The following is a 26,967-nucleotide window of genomic DNA, read 5'->3' as shown; positions in this document are numbered from 1 at the left end:
ATGCGGGAGTAGAAAGAAGCCTAAAAAGAAGCCTTTCACCGAGTAGGCTGATATTAAATTTGGCCGCCTCGCGACTACGTCACACGTAGAGGGCTTATTAGCGGGCCGGACTAAAATCCTCTTCCGGCCTTGCTTAGTCCAGCCCTTTTAAAAAATTTGTCAGCCCCTGCCCCAAAAATGGGCATCCGGCCGGGCCGGAGGTTCCGACCGGTCCTGCCCCGGGACGGACTGCCCCGCTCTGCTCACATATAATGTAAAACGTCATAGACGGGTTAATGGGACGCATCATAGATGTTACGGTCATTCACCTCCAAACAACCGGAACAGGAACTTCATGCAGTTTGGTCATTTTCTTGAGATTGTAATGACACCAATAAACATCGATGGCCTCTCTCCTCGATCTCGCCAGAGTAACAGGGTAACGCTGAAAATGGACGTGTCGCACACGGAGCACTCGCACGTGATCGGCAAGGGCGGCAACAACATCAAGCGGGTGATGGAGGAGACGGGCTGCCACATCCATTTCCCCGACTCCAACAGGAACAACCAGGCGGAGAAAAGCAACCAGGTGCGTACGTCGGCGCTGGCGCGTGTGACAGATGGCCGACACATCCACCAAAATAAATATTTACTTTTGATCGACTAGACCACAACATTGCTGTGTGATTATGTTTGGACTTGAAAGTCATCATGAAACTGCTAGCCGAGCGTTTTTTATTCCCCCCCCCCCCCCCCACACATAATTATGTGTTTTGGTGCTTGGTCACTGACCTAAATTCAGTTACAGTGCGTGGTTATAATCTTTTTTTTGTGTGTGTTAATTCTCAAAAGCAAGCGTCTTCTCGATGAACGCTGGTGCCCCAAAGTTAGTTAATGGCTTCACTCAGAATCGAGAATTATGCAAAATACTGCAACCACATTGTGAGTTTGCCGGCGCTGCGCCGCAGACGTGATGACGAGCAGCAGAGCCCGACGGCTGCCGAAGGCCGCTAACTGTGCAGATTAGCTGCAACCCAGCGCCAGCTGTAACGAGCCCTTCTGATTGCAACATGCTGCTCTTTAATAAACTTATACCGTTGGTTGTTGCAATTACCCTGTCGGTTTGGGCAACACCGTGACCACGAAATAGTCATGATATTTTTCTCTGCTAGAAACATCGACAAAATAACCACATGGCAGATGGTTATTTTCACCCATCAATGTGGGAATGAGGTGAAAAATAAGTGTTTGGGGAAAGACAAATTGAATGGCCTTTGCACGAGCGTATTTGTCAGGGTATCGTGTTCCATGCCTGTATTTTATTATTTATTTTTTTTTTGCTTGCTCTGCAATGATGTACAGTGGAAACCTCCAAAACGAATCCTTTCCATAAAACTGGATGACATATAATTTGTTCGGCTTCCATTAAATGTTTGAAGTCACGGAAACGATCATGTCGCCGTCAGAAAAAACATAATTAAGGTTGACTACGTTACATGGTGTAAATGACGCGATATTGAAATGTTACTCCCTAGCGGCACAATTCAGAATAAGCGTCTCGGTAGCGGTAGTATTCGTTTACATTTATTCTCGTTCACGTCTGTGATATTCACTTGTTGAATTATATAGAAACACACCATTCTTTCAGTGTAATTCGACAAGGGCATATCTCAGACGTAAACAATAATTTTATTTTTTGGTTATTTCATGTGTTCCGTCAGCGTCAGCACAGCCATATTGGACACTCGAAATCAATCAAAACACCAGATATAGATATTTAGTCAGAATTGGTGCCTTGGAGCTGCAGTTTCAATCATCTTAAATGTAGAAGTAACTAAAATTAAATTTCAGTCCCAGAAGTGCTACTAGGCCGGTGTTTGAGCTTTCAAACCACGCACTGCACTCTACTGCCTTCGAGGGATTTTGATTTGGTCTGATAAGACTCGGAGAGGCACGTTGAAAATAAGAGTTTTTAAAAAAAAAAACAATACACAGAGCTAATGCTTTTTTTTGTCCTAATTTGCACGATTGCTGGAGTGCATTCAATCCCTTCCACTCTCACTCTCTCCGATGACGCAACACCAGGCAAACAATCGGCAAGGGGCTTCCTTCGCACACCCGAGACCCCATTAAGCTGCCTCCTTCCCTTCTTTTAAAAGCTTACCGATGCGTAATAAGAGCCTCACAGGCAAAGAACATATTGAACTGCGCATACGTGCAGTATGTGCATCTGCCTGGTTCTTCAAGTTCGCCCGATGATGTAAAGCACGGCGCGGGAAGCCGAGAAGCGCTTCAAACGCAGTCTGTGAGTTTATTTACTGACAAGCGATAACGTGAACTCGGACGCCTTTTCATATCACAATCTCTCGCAGCTGTTAAAAATAGAATTACTCAGAAGGGAACAGCAATCATAAACGCGGCATTACGTGCAAATATAAAGTGGAAATTAAGTGCTTTTTTTTTTTCCAATTGCGCTCAACATTGAAATGAAGTCTGAGTATATGCGATGATCTGAGCCTGTGTCGGTCTTGGCCTTATTTCCAATGTGTTGATTTTTATTATCGTCAACAGGTGTCTATCGCGGGGCAGCCAGGAGGGGTGGAGGCGGCTCGAGTGAAAATCCGGGTAAGTGGAAGCAAGTTTTCATTTGTCAGAAAGGGATACTCCCAGCGTTAAGAGGAACACTTCCTGTACTCGCTACACTTATTAGTTCTGGAAACACTTCCAGACGTTTGATTTTAGAATGTCCATATATATTTAAAGTGACTTGGGGCAGAGAGTTCTGAGCTCATGGTTGGGCCTAAGTGCTCGTTTTGAGTTTCACGCGTTCCAATTTCGCACAACTCAGGACTCCTTTCATCCGTCTTCACTCAATTGTCCGCCATTCTGACTCAGCTCCTTTTTGTTTAAAAGGAGACATATCATGTTTTTTTTTTTTTTCACAATTTAAAACGGTTCCCAAGTGTCGTAATAACACGTTTGTGATATGCTTCTGTCAAAATCCTCAGAGGACTCAATCTTTTCAGTGTCGTTCAAGTCATCCTGCTGCAAGTTCGGCTTTCGTGACCACTAACGATGACCGAGGCCCCAGAGCGTGGGGAAAATAGCAAATGTTTTAATATAAACCCATTCGGGTTCTGAGGTCAGCAGACTCGGGTCAGTTTGTGATGCCCGGAGTTCAAAGCTTTTTTTTTTTCACCCGTACTTATGATTAAGGTCTTTTATAGCATTTCTCTAATCAATTTTCCAAAATTTTGTTCTTGCACTATATGTTCTTTTAGCCAATGTATGAAAATACTTTTTATTTCTTGACCTTGCTTTTAAATTTCCTGAATTCTTCAGATTTATTCTTTTCCTTTTGATTTTAAACGTCTTAAATTCTTTGAATCTTGCATTTTTAACTATGTTAAAGCACATTGAGCGACCTAGTGTATGAAATGCTCTATATAAATAAAGCTGCCATAGCTAGCTTAATTGCACACAAAAAAATCATTTTCCCGGTGGAGGCAGCTATTCTCCCAAGCAGCTATATGGCGCTTATCAGAAGCGAATTGGTGTCATTTTTTTTTTGGGGGGGGGGGGTTGTTTTTTGGGGCATGACAGCAGTGGCGTCATAGTGTGATGTCGGTGTTTCGGCGCGATAGTGTCTCACACAGTCCCTTGAAAGTGTCTCGGAATCTTCACCTAGCCAAGCTGTCACGTACCAGGGGGAAAAAAGTGCAGAAGAAAAAGAAAAGAACAGCTCCATGACTTGTCCGTCAACTTTGGAACGTGTTTCAAAACCGTGGTCGTTAACGGTACGAGCCGCACCAAAACTAACAAAACTCTGCGTGCGTGCAAGAGATTTGAAGTGCCGCGTATTTGTGCGGCGTCTGCTGAAACACGTCTGGGTTTATCTGGCCGTACCTCGGCGAGCTTAACGGCTGTTTGCATAAGCAACAAAAAGTGCCGCCGGCGTCCTAAAAACTGTTCATCCAAGGAACAGCAAGTCAGCGCGAGGGAGGAGCAGAGGCACATTTTCTTTTGGGCAGTTTGGCCAGGAATTGATTCTGCCTTTCACTCGTTACGTGTAGCGCCAATTATTTTCCAGGAAATAGTTATTCAGCCTCATTTGAAGCCTTGAAAAAACATTTTAAGACACTTGGAGGGTGCTTCCCTTAGATCCAAACTTACGCTCCGAATCCAAACACCGTGTCCTGCTCAGTTTTTATTGGGCCGAGAACAATTCTGTAAGCTTTTCATTTGCCATTTAACCATGATGATTTGTGTGATATTTTCTGTCTTTTATGATTAATATGCGTGTATGTGTTGAAGCTATGGCAGCACTTTTTGCAAGTTTCCACTTTTGGCTGAAAAGGTTTAGGAAATCTGGTTTTAAAGCTAAATGTATCGTTAACATTTTGTGTGTCTTTAACGTAGGTGAATGTAAAATTGTGAGCCAACTCAACACAGGAAGCAGAGATTCATACCCAGAACCACAGGACTGTGTGGCACAAATGCTAACCACTACTACATCGTGCTTCCCATAACACAATATGACTTAATACTTTAAATATTTGTAACTGTGTGCCTGTAGGAATGAAAAGTGTGTTACAAATTAAATGTATTATTTTTTTTCGCTTTATCCATCCATTCATTCATTCCAACTATCCATCCACTCATCATTATGCTGGCTTTCATCTGTAATTATTTCTGGGCAACCTTCGCTACTGAATACTAGTTTCCCAAAGACCCTGTGAAGTGAATTTATTTCTACAGTAAATAGATTATAAATGGTTGAAAATTGCAATTGTACTATGCCAACACCGCAAATACATATTTCCTTCAGATAGTCCACTAGTGTGGCCACTCTAGAGCGCCTCGTTGGACCTGAGTGAGTGCAGTCATACAGAGAGAGGGGGGCGAAAAGTGAGGAAGGATGAAAAAAAAAAAAAAAAAGCCAGCCAGTATGTGGACTGCGTTTTTTGACTGGCATTGCCCCATTAGAGTGCCTCATTGTAACACCTGATCTATTTCAGCCATTGTAGGCCTTAAGAAGATACTGTCCTTTATTGTCGCGGCTCAAGCATGTGGTTATTTGTAGGCATAAAAAGATGCTTAGACAAAGTAGCATCAATTGACAGTTGACCGTTGAGTGATGCGTGTTTTCAGCGCATTTGAGAGCGGAGAGAATTGCTTGATTTTTCACGATTTTGACTCCTTGTTTTGTATATGTGGCCATTTTTTTTAATCATTCATGATGGACTGTGTGTTCCCATCTTTTTGTCACGTGTAACAAGTGGGTTGTTGAGATGGTCAATTGTCGGGGGGGGGGGGGCTCCCAGTAGCTTTGCGTGCTAAACCTGAACGAACAGGTGATGAAAGCTAACTTTTACCTCTGACATATTTACATTCTCCATCTTCTCTTATCCCAAACGGAGGTTTTCCAGCCATGCTTTCAACTTGTAACAGTACTCCAGGTACATGTTTGGGAGTAAAGCTGAGGTCAACTCCAACTATAAAAGTCGTCCTTTTCTTCATTGATTGCACGAGTCTGGCCGTCCTTTTCTTCTCTTCTGACCTAAATTTCTCGATCCCTCCGAAAGCAAGTGTGGAAGCGTGATACAGAACTAAGGCCAAGTGCATATGGGACTGATCAGTGGAGGCATTTGTTTGGTCGGAGCGATTCATGCCGCTTGCCCTTCACTGGAAGCCAAACCCATCGTGGCGCTCTACCAAACAGCCAGTGTTTGGATAACTCTGCGCGTGCGTGCGTGCGTGCGTCCATAGCCTGCACTTTCTGTGTGTCTAACCGCATGCATAAGTTAACATAAAGTGAGGTCCTGCCGTCCGTCTGTGTTAGTTGTTGGACCGCCGATATCTGCCGCTGCCGCTGAGATTACAATCAGTGATTAGAAAATCTTGTTGGAGAACAAACAGGCCAAATGTGTCTGCGTTTGAAGAGAACTTTGGTCTCAGAGTTGAAAACGTTGGAGCATACTTAATGCGGCGGCGGACATTAATTTGTCCTATAACCACCTAATTCATTTTGTCGGATCAGAACGGAATGATGGCTTCAAGCTAATATTTGGTAGTAACCAGGATTACAAAAAACGATTTAAATTGATGTGAGCGTAAAGAATCCAACCATATCAAATTATTTCACTGTAAAATGTATCGTGCTTGAATGGTATCACACCCCATGTATCGAAGTAGCTACACGATACATACACACCCCTAATGCATATTTTACAACCTAGAACAGTTCTCGCGTGTCTTAATGCATTAATTGGTCTAATGATGACTAAATTACTGCACATTTTTCATCCACTTGTCACACTTTGGTTGAAACCACTCGGCTTTGCAAGTAGAGCGAGCGAGGGCGAGCAGCAACTAGGCGAGCAGCTACTTTGAAAAGTTGAAGAAAAAAGAAAGATGACGTAAAATCATTGACTGCACATGTATTTTCGCCCATCCTAATGTGCGCGTGTTTTTCCTGATTGCAGGAGCTGCTCCCTCTTGTGCTGTCTTTCGAGCTCCCCGCCATCATGCAGTCGGACCCGAGCTCGCCCAGCGTGCAGGCCATCTCGCAGACGTACAACCTGGCCGTGTCCTTCAAACCGCCGACGCGGCTGTACCGGGCCACCGGCGTGGTGCGCGGCTCCCAAAACAACGTCAACGCCGTCAAGGTGAGGAGTGGCTGTGCCATTGGATGCTGGGTGTTAATTTACTATTTTTATTATATGTTCGAAATAAAGCGAGGAAAAAAAGAAAAAAATGCCGGCGCTGCAATAAGAAGGCCGTATTTTACTAAATAATTGCATATGGACATCAACGTCTTGGCACGCTTTTATTTTGAAGTTGTTCCCGGCAGCATGTCGCGGCGTAATGGCTGACTTGACTCGTCTTCCTGACTCTGTTCAAGCCGTCACAAACTCTTGCTACCGATGTCAACAACACATCATCTTAAGCTAACGTTCAATTGCTAATTAAGGGCGTGCTAAAAAAAAAAAATATTGACTTAATCACGCTGATATTGTATTGTACGGAGCCTGATGCCAGCATTTAAATTTAAGTATAAAATGTTGATTATCTAAAAATGAAAACCATTTGGTCATTCATTGTCAAGTTAAAATGTGGGGTTTTTTTATCTTCTGTATTTATAACCAAGCAAAAACATATATTTTTTATTTTTATCCAAAAAACAGATTATTCAATTGAATTTTCAGTAGGATATCCGGATACCAATATATTCGATAGCTGCAGTCCAACGATGTTGCCAACTATTTCGCGGACCCCAAGCTACAACCCTCAGCCCCCTAAAATTCCAGGGACTACAGTTTGAGAACCAATGGCCCAAGTGATCTTCTCATCTCCTGTCTGCCGCCATATTGGCTCCTCTGCGCCCGTTTCCATGACGAGCCGCAACGCAAAGGAAGCTAGCTCCGTTCCTCAGCCCACCAACGCTGTCAGCATTGCTGCCTTTTTTCCCCGCACAAACCGCCTCATTACTTTCCCCGCAGCCAAGAGAGTGTTGAGTGATGTTTGGGTGGCGTGAACTCCGCTGCGGGGGCGGTGCGACTCGTAAACTTTTTAGCTTAGCCCACTCGTGCTTCAGCGAGAAAAGCATCACTCTCTCTCTCTCTCGCCTGCATGCGTCTAAAAACGCGCATACTTCTTCAACTGGCAAATGAGCCCGGGCCTGCCGAGGAGTTTTCCCCATCTCTCTTGCCAACAAATCATGCCCACCAACTACATCTTGCGTAGCCAGCGAGTACATTTCCAAACCTCCGTATATATATTCATCCATCTGCGCTCGCACTCCTGCGTGAGCTAAAGCAAGTATGTATGTTTAGTAAATGCGTTGCAAAAGCGTCTCGGCGAGTTTGCGGGTAGGTCAGAGAGGGTGAGGAGGCCAGACGAAGGCCGACGTGATGAGTGGAATGTGTGAGCGTTGTTATGCGGTGCATGCGAGACCCTGGGAATACCTTGGAGGGTGGCCAAACCCGCCGCCGCGTGCGGGGCTGGGTTCCCCCTTTGCGCGATGGGAAAGACGTGCTCCACAAGGCCAAGCGGTAGTTTGCATAGCAGGGAGACAACCCCGACTTGGTCTCCTCAAACCTGTTGACGGATGCGTCTCACATTTTCCAAAGGCGTTAAAAAACGAGTATTTGCTCAAGGATATGGGCTGTTTTATAATGTGGTGTGTGGACACACATCTAAATGAAGCAGCACTCTAAATGTGCTTTTATTGTTCATTTTCTCGCCAGAAATAATGATTTTAGTGTTGAGGCAATATTTCTATACGTGTTAAAACAGTGAGGGTCAAAATGCTCTTTTTGTGAGTTTTCTGCTCTCACCTCTGGACAGTTACTTTAGCGCTATCCACTTGGCCACTTGTATTCAACCAAAACCCCCACCCACCTTATAAGTAGACCCATCCAGCAGAATTGATACTTATTTTGCATCAAATCTGACTCCGCCAGTCGTTCTCAAACCTTTTACACCAAGCACCACTTATGATAAATACTAAGCACTCAAAGTACCACCAAAATATCGGAAAATTGTACTAAAAGTTGAATCTTCAGCAAAAATAAGATGAGCTCGAATACTTCCTGTTTTCATTCTTCTTTCAAATGTACACTTGGTCAAACAAAATAGTATGCCACCATCTAGTGGTCTACAGTGGAATTACACCCAAAATTGAGCTACAAACTGTTCAAAAATCAGCAAAATAGCAGTGCTGTAAACCCGGAACCCGGTATGAGGGGGGATCACAATATTTCCTGCGATAAATTGGGATTCACTGTACGGTTTCTCCCTGTTATTCCTTCAGAATTTTTTTTTTCGTTCCCAGCGTGGCACAGCTCTGCTGCTGGAGCACCTGGCAGGCAGCCTGGTGAGCACCATCTCAGTCAGCACCCACCTGGACATCGCCCCCCAGCACCACCTCTTCATGAAAGGCCGCAACGGCAGCAACATCAAGCACATCACCCAGAGGACGGGCGCCCAGATCCACTTCCCCGACCCCAACAGCCCCCAGAAGAAGTCCACCGTCTACATCCAGGGCACCATCGAGTCGGTGTGCCTCGCCCGCCAGTACCTCATGGTGTGTACTTTGCGCCGCTCAACGGGAATGACTTCAAACCGCTAGCATTTGTTTGTGTGGTCACACGTTGGCACGGGGGAATCTATTCCGACCGTATAGCCATTCCCCTGCTTGTGCGGTAGCCATAATGAATGTCACAGTCGGACTAGCATCGGCTTGGTATGCGAGGGATGCGCGGGTTGCGGGACGTCAACCGCCGTGACCTTTTGGGGTTTGGGAAGAACCTTGGCCGCCTTTGCTTTGGCTGCGGCTAAAATGTGCATGTGCAGTTCAGCAGCAACTATTAAGCTGCCACATAGCCGCTAGTTAGACGCATTATCTCGACTGCCGCTAATGATGATTGTTTGCTCGGATTTCAGACTGCAATTCCGAGTTCATTTGAGACTATTTGGTTTGGGTTCGGAAGTGCCGCATGGTTCATATGTTTTTGGTGTGCCCTTGAACCTGAAGCAACTCCGTTTTGGCCTGTCATCACAAGTTCATCCTCCCATTTTCCAAACCGCTTATCCAAGTCATTTTTGCCGATTGCCAGAGGGGTGTGCTGAAAGGCCGCATTTGAGTTTAATAATTTTTTGGATGTGGATGTGAAATATTTTTAAGTTTTAGTAATAAAATATTTCACCCTCAATTTTGTTAATGAATGAACTTATAATCACAATGAATAAACAAATGATTTAGTAACTATTTAAACATTTGGGATCATTGAGAAATGTTTGATGGATGTACTGTAGATTTTTATGAGTTAATCTGCATATAATTTTTTTTTTCAATAAATACTGTGTAACAATAACTCAGTCAAAAATACAGACTGCACATTGTTAATGTGGCTTAAAAAAAACAGTGAACTCTTTTCTTTTAGCTATGTTTTCATGGAAAACTTTGCATTTTTGGGTTACGTGAAAAAAATGCAAATACGCCCCTTTGAATGAATGAGTTAATAACCAATTTTAGGGAAGAAATATTGCATATAAGAATTTAAATAATGCCAATGTAAAGTTGTACTGTTGTCTGCTGCCATTGCAAATGAGAAGCTGTACTCCAATTCATTACCTGGATTAATAAAGGTTAAATTAAAAAAAAAGGTGGCGGGGGGGAGAAAATTCAGGAAATACTACAGCACTGGTGCCGAAGACCTGTCAGCATAACATAGGACAGAAATTCTACAGAGTTTCCCTCTTTTTGTTCCAATAGCCTCCCATTTGGCATGGACAATGGTTAACAAATACCAGAGCAGTTGTGGTGACTGAACATGGCTTTCTCATGCTTTGGAAACTGGAGAAGCAGCAAGAAAAACAGCTTCATGAGTGTGGCGAAGGAGGGAAGGGGAGGCCGAGGAAACCAAAAACAAAAAGCTTAGAAGAAAGACAGAAAGGCCGAAAATAAAACGTCAAGTGGACGTACGGGATGGGGAGTCCTGCCTGTCAGAGCGTACTTTGTGATTTGGCCCCTCGCAGGCAGACTGTTGATTACAGCTCCGATTTGAAGCCCGTCAACAGCAGCGGCGCTACTCTGCTGCTAATTACACCTACTCACAATAGGAGCGCTGGCCGTGCAGCGCTCGGCCCCAAAAATATAGATGTCTGTGGTCTTGTGGTGGTGATAATGTGAAGCATATTGCACTTGGCGGAATTTCCCCAAACTCAAGATGCAAAATGTCCACCGGGGAGTCTGAGCATTTATTGGATTGGTTTTACCTCATACACTCCAAGTGATGATAGTATCGAGGATTTATGTCTTTGCTCCCAGGAGCTGATTTCATAGGAAGATATACCCGGTAGATGTAACAAACATCAACAAACTGCCCACTTTGCTCCTATAACATCTATCTCTATCTAGCTAGCTACTAGCTATCCACATCTCTATTGCTCTCTCTCTTGCTCTGTTTCTCTCTCTCTCTCTCTCTCTCTCTATGTTTCTTTCCCTCCCTCCCAGCCCTCCCTCCATTTGGCCATCAATCTCATCAACCATCTATGTGTCTGTCTATATCTAGCTAGCCAGCCACATCTCTTTGTCGCTCTCTCTTTCCCTCTTTCTTTCTATCCATCCATCCATCCATCCATTATCCAAACCGCTTCCATCTATCTGTTTAGCTAGATAGCTAGCTAGCTATTTAGCTATTTTCAAGAGGCCCAAACCATCAAAGTGCTGGTTGATCCTGTCCCACTCCGGTCCTATAGGTGGCGGTAATCCGCATTACAAAGTGGGCAGCCAGCAAGCTTTTTTCCCAATATCCTTTCTCTTTATTTGCTTTTCTTCTTTCTTGTTCTACCTTTTTACTTTTGTTCCTTCTTTCTTTCCTCAATTTGCTTTCATTTTTCTATTTCTTCCTCCCAGCCTTCCTTCCTTTCATCCTTGCTTCCTTACTTCGTTCTTATATCAATTTGTTTTCCTTTCTTCCGTCTTTCCTTCCTGTCGCCATTCCTCCCTCTCTTTGGGGAATTTCAGATTTAGAAAACTACTTGCCGCTTACTTTCTTCTTTCCTTTTTTCCAATATCCATTCTTCATTCCTCCAGTTAGGTTCCTTCCTTATTTTTTTATCTCCTTATTTCCTGTCTTCCTTCCTTCCTCCCTTCTTCCCTCAAATTAATCTTTCCCCCACCTCACTGAATTAATCCAATTCTTATTAATGATTTTATGTTTAACTTTTCATATGTTTTTATTAGGTAATTGGTTTTACTGTAAATAATTAAGTAAAAAATAGTCAAATCTGAAGGTTTTATTTCTTTTTTTACTTACTTATTTTTACCTCATCTACAGAGTTCCTGGTTCCACTGTCCATTTTAAAAATCAAAAGCAGCCCTTGAGCACAAATGTTTGCACACCCCTGGACTCGAGTATGTGTGTGCCTCCAATTCTGACCCATGTTTTTTTTTTTTTTTCTTTTTCTTTGTGCTCCATGTGCTTCTCAGGGCTGCCTGCCGCTGGTGCTGATGTTTGACATTAAAGAGGACGTGGAGGTGGAGCCTCAGTGTATCACGGCCCTCATGGAGCAACTGGATGTCTTCATCAGCATCAAACCCAAGCCCAAGCAGCCCAGCAAGGTATGATGGTCACAATCGCCCATCTGTGCGTGTTTCAAGGGAAACAACAACATTCCATCTTCAGAAAGGCGCCTCGCGTCCTCAAAGGCGAGCGAGGGCGGTGTCTGTATTAAAAAAAAAAAAACAACAACATATTGACAGGTCACATTTCAGTATGTGAGCAACTTAAAAAGGAAAAACCAGGAAGGGAAATCAAAGGGAATGGTGCCATGTTCACTCAGCGTCTGTCGTCAAGCTGTGCGCAAAGGAAAGACGAGCAGCCGGCTCCGTTTTGTGTCTGTTGCAGGAAGACTTGCTTGCATTCTCAGCTGATAGGCGTGTAAATCCAAAGTGGTTATTATCATATGAACAGCAGGGAAACATGTTTCCTGTTGTACTTTGCTATCTGCATGGATGCCAACATCCAGAATATGTGGGAAGTGCAATAGTAAACAAAATATAAGATGTGAACGGCATGATGAAGAGGACTGTTTACATTCTGCTTAAAGCGGAAATCAACCCAAACTTCTTTTTTTTTTTTCAAGAATATGTTCTATGCAAGCCCACTAGTTGAAACAGGGCATTCTGATAAATATTGCGTTTGTGGAATAAGTGTTAATCCACTCATTTTTAGCCATCTCTGGGGGCGGCCATTCTTGTCTTCTGTTGACTGAAAATCAAGGCTCAGTTTCAGAAAACAGGTCAGCCGTGATTGGTCGTTGTGAGCAGTTGTGATGTCGTTTTCAGTCGACAGAAGACAAAATGGCCGCCCCCAGAGATGGCTAAAAACGAGTGCATTTTGCTGCTTAACTTATATTCCACAAACGCAAAATGAATCAGAATGCCGTGTTTCAACTAGTGGGTCTGCAGGGAACATATTTAAAACAGGAAATGCATTGATTGGCCATTTTATGGATCAAACACCTGTTGTGAATTTTGCCATTCAGCTCCTTGTTAGAAAACAGCAAAAACGAATGAAACGTTGGATGTGTGCATTCAAAACTTAAGACAGGGTTGAACAAAGTTTACTGGTAAAGGTTATCATCCAGTTTAGGTTCATCCTAAAATTGAACTCAAAAGCTATGCATCCCGCACGTTTTGTGACCGCCGTCTGTAAAGCTTCGCCATTGCATATGTTGCTTATTATGGAGCAGTCCGGTCTCCCCAGTTGTCCTTGTGTGGGCCAAGGGGCAGAGTGCCTAACCTATACTGACCTAGTGGGACTAGTGGGGAGATGCCAAACGCTTTTTACAGCCCCCCTAACCCTCCCCGACCCTCCTAAGAACCCTTCACTTAAATATGTTAACGAGGTGATAGCAGTCGGCCCGTCCAAACGCGCCCCACTCCCTCAGCACTTTGGCACAGCCATAAAAGAACGATTTGGATTCTGTTTTTTGAAAAATGGCAAAATGCAAACACAATGTTTTATTTTTTTTTCGCATTTATGATTGTTTGCTATCCAAGAAGGGCGGAGCTTGTGGCTTGACTGGAAACAGCCCGTGCGATGGGATGATGTATGAGTGGTCTGACCTGATTTTTTCTCTACAACTCATATTGGATTAATTTTCCTAATATTTGTGTTAACTGGGAGCGTGTGGCTTCAAGTTTTACGCAAAGATATTTGCATCATGTATGGCCGCAGCCAGGCAGAATATGTGTTCATTTGGGTGGCATGGCTCCGACAGATGTTGCGGTTATGTGTTCCTGATTGGTCTTTTGCATAACATTATAAAACTTCTGATGTCACTTGAAAATTATGTGCAAAACAAAAAAAAACAAAAAAATCACAGCAATAAAATTTATGGTGCGTGTACAGGCTCAAAAATGAAACCAGATTTAATCCCGATCCGAATGATGTAACATATTTATAAATTCATGGCACAAAAGAATCCCTCATTTGTATGACGTGAAATGAAATTGGAACCCAGATCTAAACACATCAAACACTTCATATAAAATAGAACATCTAATGAAAATAATGAAAAAAAACATGATTTGATCATAACATGTGCGATGTGTGACGGGAGATGTCAAGTCCAGTCCTTCAGATCTGATCCAAATTGCACTTTTGGCAGCAGTTGGCCCGTTTAACATATTCCGTGTACACTTACATTACATCTCTGTCATATCTCATCGGATCAATTTTTAATTTGTTGTGTTTTTGTGTGAGCCTGTTACATTTCCAAAAATTCTGGCCCTGAGTGAAACCTGGCCTCCTTTTCATTATTTCCTGCTTTATTTTCCCATCCTATTACGTTTTCCAAACCTATCAGCATCATCATAAGCGGCATTTGAGAGCGCACGCACGCTGCTGTCACTATCATATGACGGTGAACCTTTGGCCGTGTCGCTAAATAGTTTTGGAAAGCCAGCGGAATTGTTCAAATCAAATCTGGATAAGACAACAATTTGTGGTACAATATCATTATTACAGACTTTTCAACTGCGTGTGATAATTGTCCCCACATGTTTCTCTCAAGATTCCTCATCATAACCTTTTATTGTTGACTTTCATGCCTCCTTCTGTGACATCGAAAGTAGGCACGATACCTCCTTCATATTTCCATCGTGTGTCTGAGTGAACGTGATGTGCTGAAAATAAAAGTCATCCATCAAATTTTGCTCCCACACTGACGCAGCGTCATTCTAATCTCTCCTTAATTCCCCTCTTCCTTCCTTTCCATCTTGTTTATCTCCCCTCCTCATCCTCCCTTTCACTCCCTATCTCCGAGTCCAACATTCCCAAACCCTCTCCGCTCCCCTCCCATTCTCTTCACGTGTTTTACATAAGCACACACACGTTTGATCATTTTCTTTGCTCACGCTTTGATTGCGCAACCTGTCTCTCCCGCTCGCTTCTCTTTCAGTCTGTAATCGTCAAGAGCGTGGAGAGGAACGCCGTGAACATGTACGAAGCCCGAAAGTTCCTGCTGGGCCTGGAAAGCAACGGCGTGTCCTGCTACTCGCCGCCGGCGGCCGTGAACCCGGCCCCCAACGGGCCCTCGCCGTCCCTCATCTGTCCCGTTGGTCTGGACATCTTGGCCTCAGCTGGTCTGGGGCTCAGCAACCTGGGTAGTAAGAATAAAAATGTCACTGAGAATGGAATACAAATGGCTGATAGTAGGGATGTAACGATTCACTCAAGCTTCAATTCGATTTTAAGTTCCCAATTTTTAAAAAAATTGCTACCAGCTTGTCTCTGTGCACTGGTGTGGTTCTGCAGCCATCCACAAACGCAATACGCAATTATGTTTGGCGCAAAAGCAAAATAATATCTACACACTCAAAATGTGCTATACATCTGGAATGAAAAAACGTTTCAAGACATAATTTTCTAGATGAATATAAGCAACTCGATTTTCGATTAATCGAATCAATTAATTGGGGTGAATCAATTTTAAATCGATTTTCGAATCATCGTTACATCCCTAGCTAATAGTGAACAATTCTTCCAAAAAAAGAGGCTTCAAGCTGTTTAATGCCAGTCAGGTTAAGATTTCACTGTGTAAATGTCAAGTCAATTTCACCTTTAAATCACCCACAGAGCTTTGCCTTTCAGTCCACTAGCTACGTGCTAACGGTAAATAGCATTTATGATGAATCCATTTAAGCAACAGTTTGAGCACAAACTGTTCTCACAGTGTATATATTCTTCATCCTTTGAGGAGAAAGATTAATATTAGTGCCGTACTGATGAGCTGAGAGGAACTGGTTCTCAATTAACAGTATTAATTCTGCCAAATTGCTGCTTGATGTGGAGTGGGTTGAGTCCATCGCTCGTATCTCAAGTTTGAAAAATCGACTACTCGTGTCTCGAAAAACACTTACCGTAAGTTGTAAGCCACATGTATCTCAAGGCGCCATTCAATTTTAAAGATGCATAAAACTTGCTCCTTCCTGTACTTCCTTATGGGCAATGTGTTCCCTGTTTAAACTCAATGAACATATATTTTATGACCGTACTTTTCCTGCCAAATGAAAAGGGGGAAAAGTAGATTTCAAATGTAAATAATCAGTCGCCAAAAAATAATACCATTCCGTGCAGGCCCGGTGCTGGAGAATTGGTTCAAAGTTGGTGGAGAACGTTGTGGACGGTCCCACATCCCGTCCGTTAGTAATTGCTACATGCTTCTCTTGCTCAGATTACAGAGCAGCCTGCCAGGAGAGTCCCGTGCCTTCCTCCCGGAGCCAAACTAGCCCTTGTTAAAGCCACAGACCTGCTTCTTTGTGTTTTCATATACTGCCTTTGGGTCAAAGCACTCAGCGGCACATTGTCTCAATAACAAGCTTTCAATTGGGTACCGAGACACGTCGGATGGGACGTGCGAGAAATTCCTTCTCACGCTGGAATTCTTGTTCAAACATAGGAAAAGCGAGATTATTTTCCCAGAGGTCTTGGCGTAATGTGATTAGTTTAAAAAAAAAAAAAAGTTATGCTTTGACCGGACCGCGGCTGATGTGTTCGTTTTGTCCACAGGCTTCCTGGGTGCGACGGCGTCCCACTCGCTAGCCAACTCGCTGGCTAACTCGGCTGCCCCCAATGCCGTCCTGAACACTCTCAACTCCTCCATGAGCCCCCTGCAAGCCCCCTGCCCCAGCACACCCACGCCCTCTCTCTGGCCCAGCTCGCTCACCAGTACCCAAGGTGACGGGATATGAGCTATATTTTTTTGTTCTTACATATCAAATTAGCGGAAATTTGTACAGTGCATCTGAAGGGGTCAACAACCGTTTTGAAACTGAGAGCTGCTTTTTGGGTACTGATTCATGCGAAGGGCTACCGGTTTGATACACATTTTCTGAAATAACGGATTTGCTCACATTACCTCCGAGGTGCAACAATGAATTGACAACTAGTCCGTATTTACTTTGATAATCGATTAACGGTTTGGAGATCTTGTTTACTTTAAAATTCTCCAAATCCTCAAAATGTCAGATTAGCAGTAAATATTGCTCAGTTTTTAGAGTAGATTTGTTTTTATTTTTCGAAAATGCTTATTTTTTTAAATAGTTTTTATTAGTTTTAGTTTGTGTAATAATAATCATAAAATAATACATTTATTCATTCTTACAGTTTGTTTGTTTTTTCTTCATAAGAAATATTTGTCGCGTGCAAGATTAAAAAAAAAAGTCACTAAGTATTGTCAGACAGAATTTTTTTTTTTTTCTAGTCCTGCTAACTCGCGAGTCTAATAGGGACAAGACTGAAACTGGATGGATGGCTATTTCTTTAAAAAAAAAAAAAAAGGAATCCCGCTGTTGCCTTCTGCTTCCCCAGCCTTCTCATCCCAGTTGATGCTGCACCCGGCCACCCACGCCACCCTGAGCAGCATCCTACTGTCGGGCGTGCAGGGCTACACGCAGAGCACGCCCTCCCCTCCACCGGGCCTGGCGCCCATCGACAAGCAGCCCAACGGCGTCCCCGACTGCGCCAAGGCAGCCTGCGCTCTCAACGGCCACGTTAAGGTCGTCCCGTGTTCTCAACTCTGTCTTATTTATAAACGCCCTCATATATTGACTTGGCATCGTCTGTGCAGCATCCGGCTTCCGTCTACGGGAGGATAGCCTCTGCCTCACTTGCTGAAACGGTTTTGAGTCCGGCGCCATGCGACTCGGTCCAAGAGGCCAGCGGACACAATCCGTCCGAACCTCTTTCCAGCAAGTCCAGCACCGATGAAGGTACTCATCGCTTTCAACCGTATGCGCAACGCAATCCATTGGACGTTCAGTACAATCTTTTATTAACAATGTAAACAATGTAAACAGCAACAATGTAAACACAATAAACATTCGTACACGGTGGGCACAACTGGCGCCCAGGCCCAGTTGGCAGCCAGTCGCTAGCTCGCTACCCTACTTTCATTTACTCACGCCGACGTGACCCACTAGGCCACGCCCCGCCTTTTAAAGCCATATGCGCTCAAAGTCACCGATAATATGGTGTAGAACGTGAGGATGGCAACCCAAAATTCACATTAATAATACCTTCCCCCCCATAGGCACATTTTGTTGTTTAACTCATTCACTGCCATTGACGAATTTATTCATCTTTTCACAGTCCAGCCATTCAATCCCAGGAATTTATTTATATTTTTTCAAACGTTAGGGTTCAAGCGGGTCTGAAAATGTTTGGCAGTGAATGAGTTAATAATGCAAAATCTATTTTTATTCTATGGGGTAATCAGTAATTAAATATCAAGCAGTATTGGGGGGAAAAAAATCTCCAAGCCACCAGGGTACCGTTTTAAATTGGGTTAAAAATGCATATTATGTCTACTTTTAAACACCCCCAAAATAAATCCCTGAATACATGACTTGTATGAACCTGTCGTCTCCTGAGCTGTTATCATTTTCACCTCAAGTTCAGGACTCGTGAGAAGATTTGTGTAAATTTTTAATCCCCGAGAATACTTCAAATGAACTTATTTCCCCGGTGCAGTTCTTAACCTCGCAAGTCTCTGTTTATTACACACCAGAGGAGACGGTTTAACTTCTGGCCTCCTGGCGGTGCGCACAGGCGGTTTTCCCCCTCAGATCGTTCTCTCTCACGCGTCTCCTTTTTCTGGCGTGTTTACCGAAGCCGTCCTCCCTGATGTGGTGCGTCACGGGCAGGTTTCCTCTCCCACCCGTCGTCTCTCCTTGGTTCCATCCTTCCATCACCTCCTCCTGTGTCTCACAGTGTATTTGGACTGGCTCGCCCACCCCACCCCGGGTCGTTGCAGGGTGGGCCGCTTCAACGTGAATCCTCCCCCGAGAGCTCCATTAGATCGCCTGACATCATGTTATTTTTCTTGGCCCGTTCGGAACTTAAATGCATATTCATATAGTGTTGATTATACGCACGTGAACTCTTACACATCCTGTTGCACAGCATGGAGCGACCGAGCGAAAGCCGATTTCACAGCTGCTGTTTTTCACCAATCCACAAATCTAGTGGGACTTTTAACGCAGTCTTTGTTTATGTCTCCCAGGCTCAGACACATTTGTGGAGGTGGGCATGCCGAGGAGCCCCTCGCACTCGGCCAGCGGCAACGATCTAAAGCAGATGCTGGCCTCGTGCAAGAAGTCGTCGGGAAAACGGCAAGCTGTGGAGCTGCTGCAGGGCACCAAGAATTCCCACCTGCAGTATGTCCGAATTACTAATTTAGCAAATGGAGAAGAGTATTAAAATACTGGTCAACACACATTTTGGGGATATTTTTTTTAGGAAATTTTGATGTCGCTGAATTTAAAAAATGACATTGGCTGTCATTTTTGAAGATATTTCTTGCTAAGTGCTAATACGCAAGTTATGAGAGTGGAAGTCACGTAAACTGTCAAAAAACATTCATCAAAAATATAATACAAACAAATTAGTCCATGTTTACACATTTCCTTCCGTGGTTCATGTGCGACCACGCGGACGCTGTACCGGACTTGTTTCACTTTTATTAGAAAATAAATGATGAGCATTTTATTTCTCCAAATGATCAGTTATTTGTCAAACATATCAATAGCTCAAAAACTAGAGCCAATTCAAAGAAACTGATTTCATTTTCAGACTCAGCAGCCCAAAATTACTCAGAAACCACTAAAAAAAAAAAAAAAAAACGTATTTCATCTTAAAAGATGTATTTGAAAATTTATGGGGGAAAAAGTACCTCTGTAATTAAATGCTACTTTCTGTGCAGTTCCGATTGTCTCCTGTCGGACGCCGAGTCCAGTTCGTCAGACTGCCCAGTGGCCGACAAGAGGGCGCCGGGCAGCGAGCGGGCGGCCGAGAGGGCGGCGCAGCAGAACGAGAGGGAGCGCATCAGATTGGCCCCGCAGAGCTCATTTGCCAACATGCAGGTGCGTGCTAACATAGACACACCGAAAAAAATATATATATATTTTGATGAAGACAAGAAAATGTTGTTTTTGTTTCCAAGGCATTTGACTATGAACAGAAAAAGCTGCTGGCAACTAAAGGTGAGTTCACATCTTGTAAAGATAATTTCAGTTGGTCAAATCCTTGAATACAGTCACATTTCCTTTCCCTTTAAGTCCCTTTAAACTAACAGTAAGCATGTGCTAGATTGCATTCGCTGTACTGCGCTTATTCGTGACCGCAATTTTCGGACTATAAGGCGCCATATCAACGAACGGGTCTATTTTCATACATAAGGCGCATTATCTTTGTGAAGCATTGTATGTTAAATAGTTGATTCTAATTGCATGTTTATTTGATAGCGTAGCAGCAACACACTTTGTTGTCATGAGCAGGGCATGAAATTGCCGACTCGAGCCCTACGCCCACGAGCCGCGCATAATCCAACGACAACAAGGAATGACGGCGTTGTCTTTCATTGCTATAACTTGCCTTCACCTGGACGCATTGAGCAGAAAATTGTATACAAAATAATTGAATACGATATGTATGTACATATCAAGGTCAAGGTTGCAGAATAGCATATTGTTAAATTAAAAATATGGTGTTTGAATTTGGGAGGGGGGAAAAAAAATCAATGTCAACCAAAAAAATGTGCTCACGTTTTCACACAGCCATGTTGAAGAAACCCGTGGTGACCGAGGTACGGACCCCGACTAATACCTGGAGCGGTCTTGGTTTCTCAAAGTCCATGCCGGCTGAAACCATCAAGGAACTGAGGAGAGCCAATCACGTGCCCTACAAGCCAAGCATGAGCACTACCTATGAGGTTTGACACCCCCCCCTCCCCCCCCCCCGGCACCCACCCCACCCCCATTTCGGACCTGACGGATCAATGTCTCTCAAGCTAATATCGACTTTTCGGATAGGTCCGCCTAATTTTTGGGTTAACTTCCTCCCTCAGGGTTCCCCGCTGTCCCTGTCCCGTGCGGGCAGCCGCGAGGGCGTGGCCAACGGCAGTGACTCCGACAACTGGCGGGAGAGGAACGGCACGTCCAACGGGCTGCAGCCCCACGCCGACTTCCCTGCCGCTGTGAGCAGCCCCAAGAGGAAGCAGAACAAATCGGGTCAGCGGCGTGTCTAGAATCCCATTACGTTTAACTGCAGGCTTAGTTATTGTGTATTTATTTATTTATGTAGTATTATTACTGATGACGACAAAGTAATTAAAGGTGCGGTTGGCCGTTCAATTAGGCGCATGTGCACTTAATACTAAATCAAAATGTCTTCTCTCTTATTGAGCTATAGTTGCCCTCGGGTGGCAGCTGCTCTCCATTCCGCACCATTACTCTTGGTCTTCACGGTTGCCATGGCGATTGGCCCTCCTGACTTTTTGGGGTGCAGGCTGACCGAGAAAGGACAGAATGCTTTTGTGTCAATTTCAAATATCAGCAAACCTTTTGCCAGAATGTGTCTCCTGTCCTGCATCCGTTTGAATTCACAATACGACATTTTTCCCATGTTACATAATATACTGCGCTGTATTCTGTATGCACAGTAGACTCTATTTGCATTATAGCAATTGCAAAACACCATCCATTTAATTATCGCTATGTCAGTCAAAATGTGTTAGCAAGTAGAAGAATGGATGTAAAATACTACTTCTACAACTACTACCACTATATTAATAATATTTGTACTTCTACTCCTGCTGTACTTATACTTCTTATACTACTTCTACAACTACTACTGCACATTCTACTGTTAATAATACTATTTATTCTTTCACCACTACTACTTATTATGTCATTTGTGCATTATTTATCAATTGTATTATGTATCATTGTTTTTTTGTCGTTTTATTTTTCATAAACATTTTTTTTTAGCATTGCACTTTACATTTGTGCACCTTGTATTTTGCTTGGTTATGCGATATTTGTTTTGTTTTTCTTATTTGACGCACAGCGGCTGAACATTACCTGAGCAGCAGCAACTACATGGACTGCATCTCGTCAGTGACGGGCAGCAACGGCTGCAGCCTCAACTCCTCCCTCAAGGGTTCCGACTTGCCCGAGCTCTTTAGCAAGCTGGGCTTGGGGAAGTACACCGACGTCTTTCAACAACAGGAGGTAAGCGGGGAACAAGACGCATTGGCCATAATGAGCGCAAAATGCATCAGGGAGTGCAAGGTTTTGTCTTTTTCTTTGCAGCTATAACAGCTTCCACTCTTTGGGAAGACTTTTGAAATGATTGTAGTCATTAAAGCTGTCTTGTTGCCACTTCCAGATCGACCTCCAGACATTCCTGACTCTAACCGACCAGGACCTGAAGGAATTGGGCATCACCACCTTTGGCGCCCGCAGGAAAATGCTACTGGCCATCTCAGGTATTTCAAGACTGGCAAATTCTGTTGGAACACTGAGTTGAAGCGCAGTAGTGATCATTTGTGCAGATCAGTCCGTTACAATGTTATCCTGTCTTAGTTTAGTGTCATTCATTCCCTGACCAAGTTCATAATGGAATTTACTTAAAGCGGAAGTCAACCCAAACATATTTTTTTCAACAATATGTTCCCAGCAGGCCCACGATTTGAAACACGGCATTCTGATTAATTTTGCGTTTGTGGAATATAAGTTAAGCAGCAAAATGCACTCGTTTATTAGCCATCTCCGAGGGCGGCCATTTTGTCTTCTTTCGACTGAAAACAACATCAGAACTGCTTAGGGCTCAGGTAGCGACCAATCACGGCTCAGCTTCAGAAAACAGGTCAGCCGTGATTGGTCGTTGTGAGCAGTTGTGATGTCATTTTCATCACAGTACGTTTCGTTTCGTTGACTTACGCTTTAAAATGGGAGTCAACCCAAACATATTTTTTTCAAGAATATGTTCTATGCAAGGCACCACCTCTTGTGTGTTAGTGTCAGAGATGGCCAATCCCCCTCTGTAAGTGGAAAGTAAAGGGATTCATTTACATTCTTTGCAAATGAGCGTGTCGGTGTTTTTGTATTTTTCCACTTTTGCTCTGTTGACACACGGGCTCCAACGCTTATGTTTGGGTGCCGTTCTTCGTCAGTGATGTCATGTTTTTGGACTCGGCAGTTCTGTTGCTGAAGTGATTTTGACTGCAACAAAGCAGAAGCGCCTGTGCGTGAATCTGGGCTGAAAAGCTTACATCCAATAATTATCTGTAGCGCTTGTAACGAGGGAGCTGGGGCCTTTCCCAGCTGACTTTTGATTTAGGGCTGAATGTTTTTGAAAAATAATCTAATTGCGATTTTTTTTTTTTTCCACCTCAATATTGCGGTTGCAATTGTATTTGCTTTTTTTTCAAGGTCCGCTTCCCATGTATGTTTTTTTACAAACACAAGCAATAAATTAATGGGTATTGTAATATGAAATAGGAAAATAAAGGCAATGGATGTTGACATTAACTTTTTTTTAATATTATCAACAGTTTTTATTTCTTAAATTCACATTGTGTGTAGCAGTTGAGTGTATTTTCTTATCTAGAAACATTTTCAATGGGGCAATTTCAAACACAAATATACTGATAAATGTATATTATATCAACACAAGTATGAAAATAAATATGTAAATATATATATTTTTGGTTTAAATTTAGTATTTCTGAATGGGCAAAGTTTAGTTGATTAAAAAGCCACTCCTCCTAGCTAACATTTGTCATAGCGGAACTTAATTTTTTTCTGTTTCTGTTTAGCAAGTATGTTTTTCTCTCCAGAGTCTAGACGTACAGTATATTCATTTGTCTGTTCAAAGTCGGATGTTCACCGCTTTAATCTTAGGTTAGCTTAGCAATTAGCATGGTCTCTCTGTCTTTCCTCGTTTGAGAGAATGATAGTTTTCAGAAGTGTAGCTTTATCACCACCACGGAGGCTCAAATTACTCATTTAGGGGTGACTTGCAACGTGTTTAGTAGCTAGCAAAAGCTCGTTGCTAGCTAGCTGTTGCTGCGTACGTAACACACCGAGTTGGCCTCGACCTCCAATTAGCCGTGATAGGCCACGTGAGCGATTATCAGTTTTTTTATTCAGTGTGTGTGGCTGAGGCACAAAATAAAAAAGTTGCCTAGCAAACTGAGATGTAAAACTGCTTATTTCGAACCTGGTGCTAAACACTTTGACTTGTTTTGTACGCGTTCACGACAACAACGTTGTATCAAACAAGTCTGGCGGAAACAAAAGTCAGTAAGTCAGCACGGATTTCTTTGCTAATCTTTGTGCCAATGTCATTTCAGAACTGAACAAGAATCGGCGCAAGCTATTCGAGCCCCCCATCCGCTCGTCCTTCCTGGAAGGGGGCGCCAGCGGTCGCCTCTCCCGTCAGTTCCACGCCGACATGGCCAGCGTCAGCGGCCGGTGGTAGGCTATCCCGTGCCGGCGCCGTTCCTTCTCCATGGCGCGGCGCCGCCGTTTTTGTTTCGGCCCTCTCCCTCTTTCGGCCTCAGACTGTTGACAGCGCCATCTCGTATAAACATCCAGTTCAAAGCCATTGTTTGCCAACCATCATGCGGGGAGGAAAGGGGATTCCTGAGGTTCGGCGTTCACTCCTGTCCGAGCCATTGAGTCGATCTGAAGTTTTTGTGCGCCTCTGACTAAAGCGACTCCAGTATTTCAAGGGAACAGGCAGAATGATTAGTACAATCATTTTACCCACTGACGCCGCTGCAGCTGTGTCGGTGACATGCACTTTAATGTTACTAGACTTTTGCCTGTGAATGCCTTCATTGCCTAGATTGAAAGAATAATAATAATAACTATGCATTGGACTTAAAAAGCACAGATGCATTTTTTTTTTGGTGTGTTTGTGTGTGTGTGTGTGTGTACCAAGCCAAATGTGTCAGCACTTAGCCGTCCTGATTGGGGGTGGGAAGACACGACCAAACAAAAGTGCAAAGTAGGTCAGCGCACCAAAGTGGACGACTGGCTGGCGTGTACCAAAAAGGGAAGTGTTTTGATTGGGAACATACCTCCCAAGAGCGTGTTTATGTTCAGCAGCTGTTCCGACATCTCGCCATCGTTTGCGTCCGTGTATTTCCTAGACCAAATTTTGTACTCTTTTTATGATTTTTTTTTTTTTTACTTCCATGTTAGGGGACGGGGCGGGATGTATAATGGTAATCAGTTTACATGTGTATTTTTTTTTATACGTTACGAATGACTTAATATGATTATTTGCTATTATTTTTGTCATTTTATGTACATGTTTCTCAATCTGTGGAGCGCTTAGATGGCCGCAACAGGTTTTCGTCTGGTTGTTTATTGTACAGGCTTTTTTTTTTCCCCCCAGTCTCTTTTTTTTGTCAGCCTCTCGGTGGCCTCGAAATCCCACAATGCACTCCTCTGCCTTCTCCGCGGAGCAAGGACCTCGTTATGGAACTTTTTGTAGCCTCAAGTGCCAGTTAACTTTATTTTTATTTTTTTTTTTTTGCTTGAAGAAGGGACTTTTTGCTCTGACTGCATCTCACAGGGAACACAAATACTCATTTGAAGGAATGCAAAGAAACGCTAGAATATTTCAAAATTATATTTTATAGACCCATTTAATTAAGTGAGAGGATTATACAGGTACATCGTGATTCTCAAGTTTTCCCAGACGTAACTTTGAAGATTTCAAGGCTAGATTTAAAACAAAAGTGCAATTATGAGTAGTCATGTTAATGTATGACAGTATTACAAGTGAAGAATCGCGATTTTTTATTTTTGCGTTCGTAAAAAGTGCCTTTAAAAAAGTGAGTGCCTGTTGAGTGTGGATGCATCAAAAGCATCGAAATGCGGCGGAAAATACCAGCAGAAAACAAATTAGTGCCTTGCATCTGGGTTATTTTACTTCAATTCGAATTTTTCAACCACTTTTGGACTGTTTTACATCTATTTGAGCCATTGTGAATGGGGTTGTAATTTTCTGACAAGGTTGCCGATAAAAAAAAAAAAAATTCAACCCATATTGAAAAGAATACAAAATGGAACCTGGAACTTTACTTGAGGCACTACATGCAAAGTGTTTTGACTCTGCTTCTCGTCTTAACCGGTGAATGTTGTCGAAAAAGAAGTGCTTTATCCGAGGTTTGATGTTGTTTTTCGGTGGATCATGAAGGCACTCATCCTGTCCCCCCTCCCCCCCAAAAAAAGTTTACTTTCACGTCCTTTCAACAAGTCGCACAGCCTTCTATGTGCGGTTTTGATGTCAAAAGGGTTTCAATGGAAAACGTCTTTGTACTGCAGTTCCATGGTACATTTATGAGAAATTGTAAAACCACTAACAGGAATTCTGTAACATTTATGCAACTTTTCAATCCTGAACATTTTTTTGTTTGTTTTAGGAATAGCTACAATTCTGCACCAAAGGATTTGTGCATCGTGGCCAAAAAGCTCGTTTGTTATTCCAGTTGTTTTGTCTTAACAAAGTTTTTTTGTTTGTTTGTTTGTTTTGATAAATCATAAGTCAGGCAAAATAAATAAATGTTCAAACATTGCTATTCTGAAGGTAATAAATGTATGCAAAATTGCTCTTTTCTTTTCTTGTGGTTTGTCTGGGAAATATTCCATCTGGTGTGCATTTCTCTTCCAAAAGTTCCAGCGAGACTCCAGGGAGGCCCCGAGTGGAGGATGGCGGCTGTCTGACGCTATCGAAAAGCTTTTCATTCCCTTGCTACCTTCCTGCTTCCAGAACATTCTCACGCAGTTGATATGCAAAATGATTCTCCACAGGCTGCTGTATTTTTAGATGGAATGAAGCCAGCAAAAACACTTTTCATGCTGTTCTATGCACATTTTCTAACAAATGTGAGTGCTGATTCTGATCTGATGAGGAAAAGTGTGACAGGAAATGGATGGGTTATGGATTTTATGTCTGAAAACTAGAAAGCAGTCCACTGGGTCTTGTTGGTCCAAATGCCAATGACGTCATATCAAGCCTCAAGGGGGCAGTGTTGCTTAAACACAGCCCGTTTGAAGATGGGCACAACATTAGCACAAGAACATTAACTAAATAAGAGTAATAATTTGGCACA

At 43.2% G+C, this 26,967-nt stretch overlaps 1 protein-coding gene across 2 annotated transcripts in view; it reads left to right on the top strand.

Moving 5' to 3' along the window:
- LOC147140022 (protein bicaudal C homolog 1-like) overlaps nucleotides 1–26,462 on the top strand; it is a 59,965-nt gene extending 33,503 nt beyond the window's left edge. The window contains exons 5-21 of one of the 2 annotated variants that reach the window (XM_086045900.1): nucleotides 410–568; nucleotides 2,551–2,604; nucleotides 6,465–6,647; nucleotides 8,816–9,067; nucleotides 11,978–12,109; nucleotides 14,956–15,163; nucleotides 16,566–16,733; nucleotides 17,367–17,554; nucleotides 17,626–17,767; nucleotides 19,060–19,213; nucleotides 19,759–19,918; nucleotides 19,999–20,038; nucleotides 20,612–20,766; nucleotides 20,902–21,064; nucleotides 21,903–22,066; nucleotides 22,224–22,323; nucleotides 24,193–26,462. In XM_086045900.1, coding sequence (XP_085902026.1) covers nucleotides 410–568; nucleotides 2,551–2,604; nucleotides 6,465–6,647; nucleotides 8,816–9,067; nucleotides 11,978–12,109; nucleotides 14,956–15,163; nucleotides 16,566–16,733; nucleotides 17,367–17,554; nucleotides 17,626–17,767; nucleotides 19,060–19,213; nucleotides 19,759–19,918; nucleotides 19,999–20,038; nucleotides 20,612–20,766; nucleotides 20,902–21,064; nucleotides 21,903–22,066; nucleotides 22,224–22,323; nucleotides 24,193–24,320 — 2,550 coding nt within the window. In that variant the 3' untranslated portion in view covers nucleotides 24,321–26,462. The remainder of the gene's footprint in view (nucleotides 1–409; nucleotides 569–2,550; nucleotides 2,605–6,464; nucleotides 6,648–8,815; nucleotides 9,068–11,977; nucleotides 12,110–14,955; nucleotides 15,164–16,565; nucleotides 16,734–17,366; nucleotides 17,555–17,625; nucleotides 17,768–19,059; nucleotides 19,214–19,758; nucleotides 19,919–19,998; nucleotides 20,039–20,611; nucleotides 20,767–20,901; nucleotides 21,065–21,902; nucleotides 22,067–22,223; nucleotides 22,324–24,192) is intronic. The other variant, XM_086045901.1, reaches the window with a different exon arrangement.
- Nucleotides 26,463–26,967: the final 505 nt, after the last annotated feature.

Source organism: Filicampus tigris, chromosome 11 (genome assembly GCF_054856515.1).
Source record: "Filicampus tigris isolate MCC_2025a chromosome 11, RoL_Ftig_1.0, whole genome shotgun sequence".
NCBI lineage: Eukaryota > Metazoa > Chordata > Actinopteri > Syngnathiformes > Syngnathidae > Filicampus > Filicampus tigris.
This window is presented reverse-complemented; position numbering and strand designations above follow the sequence as displayed.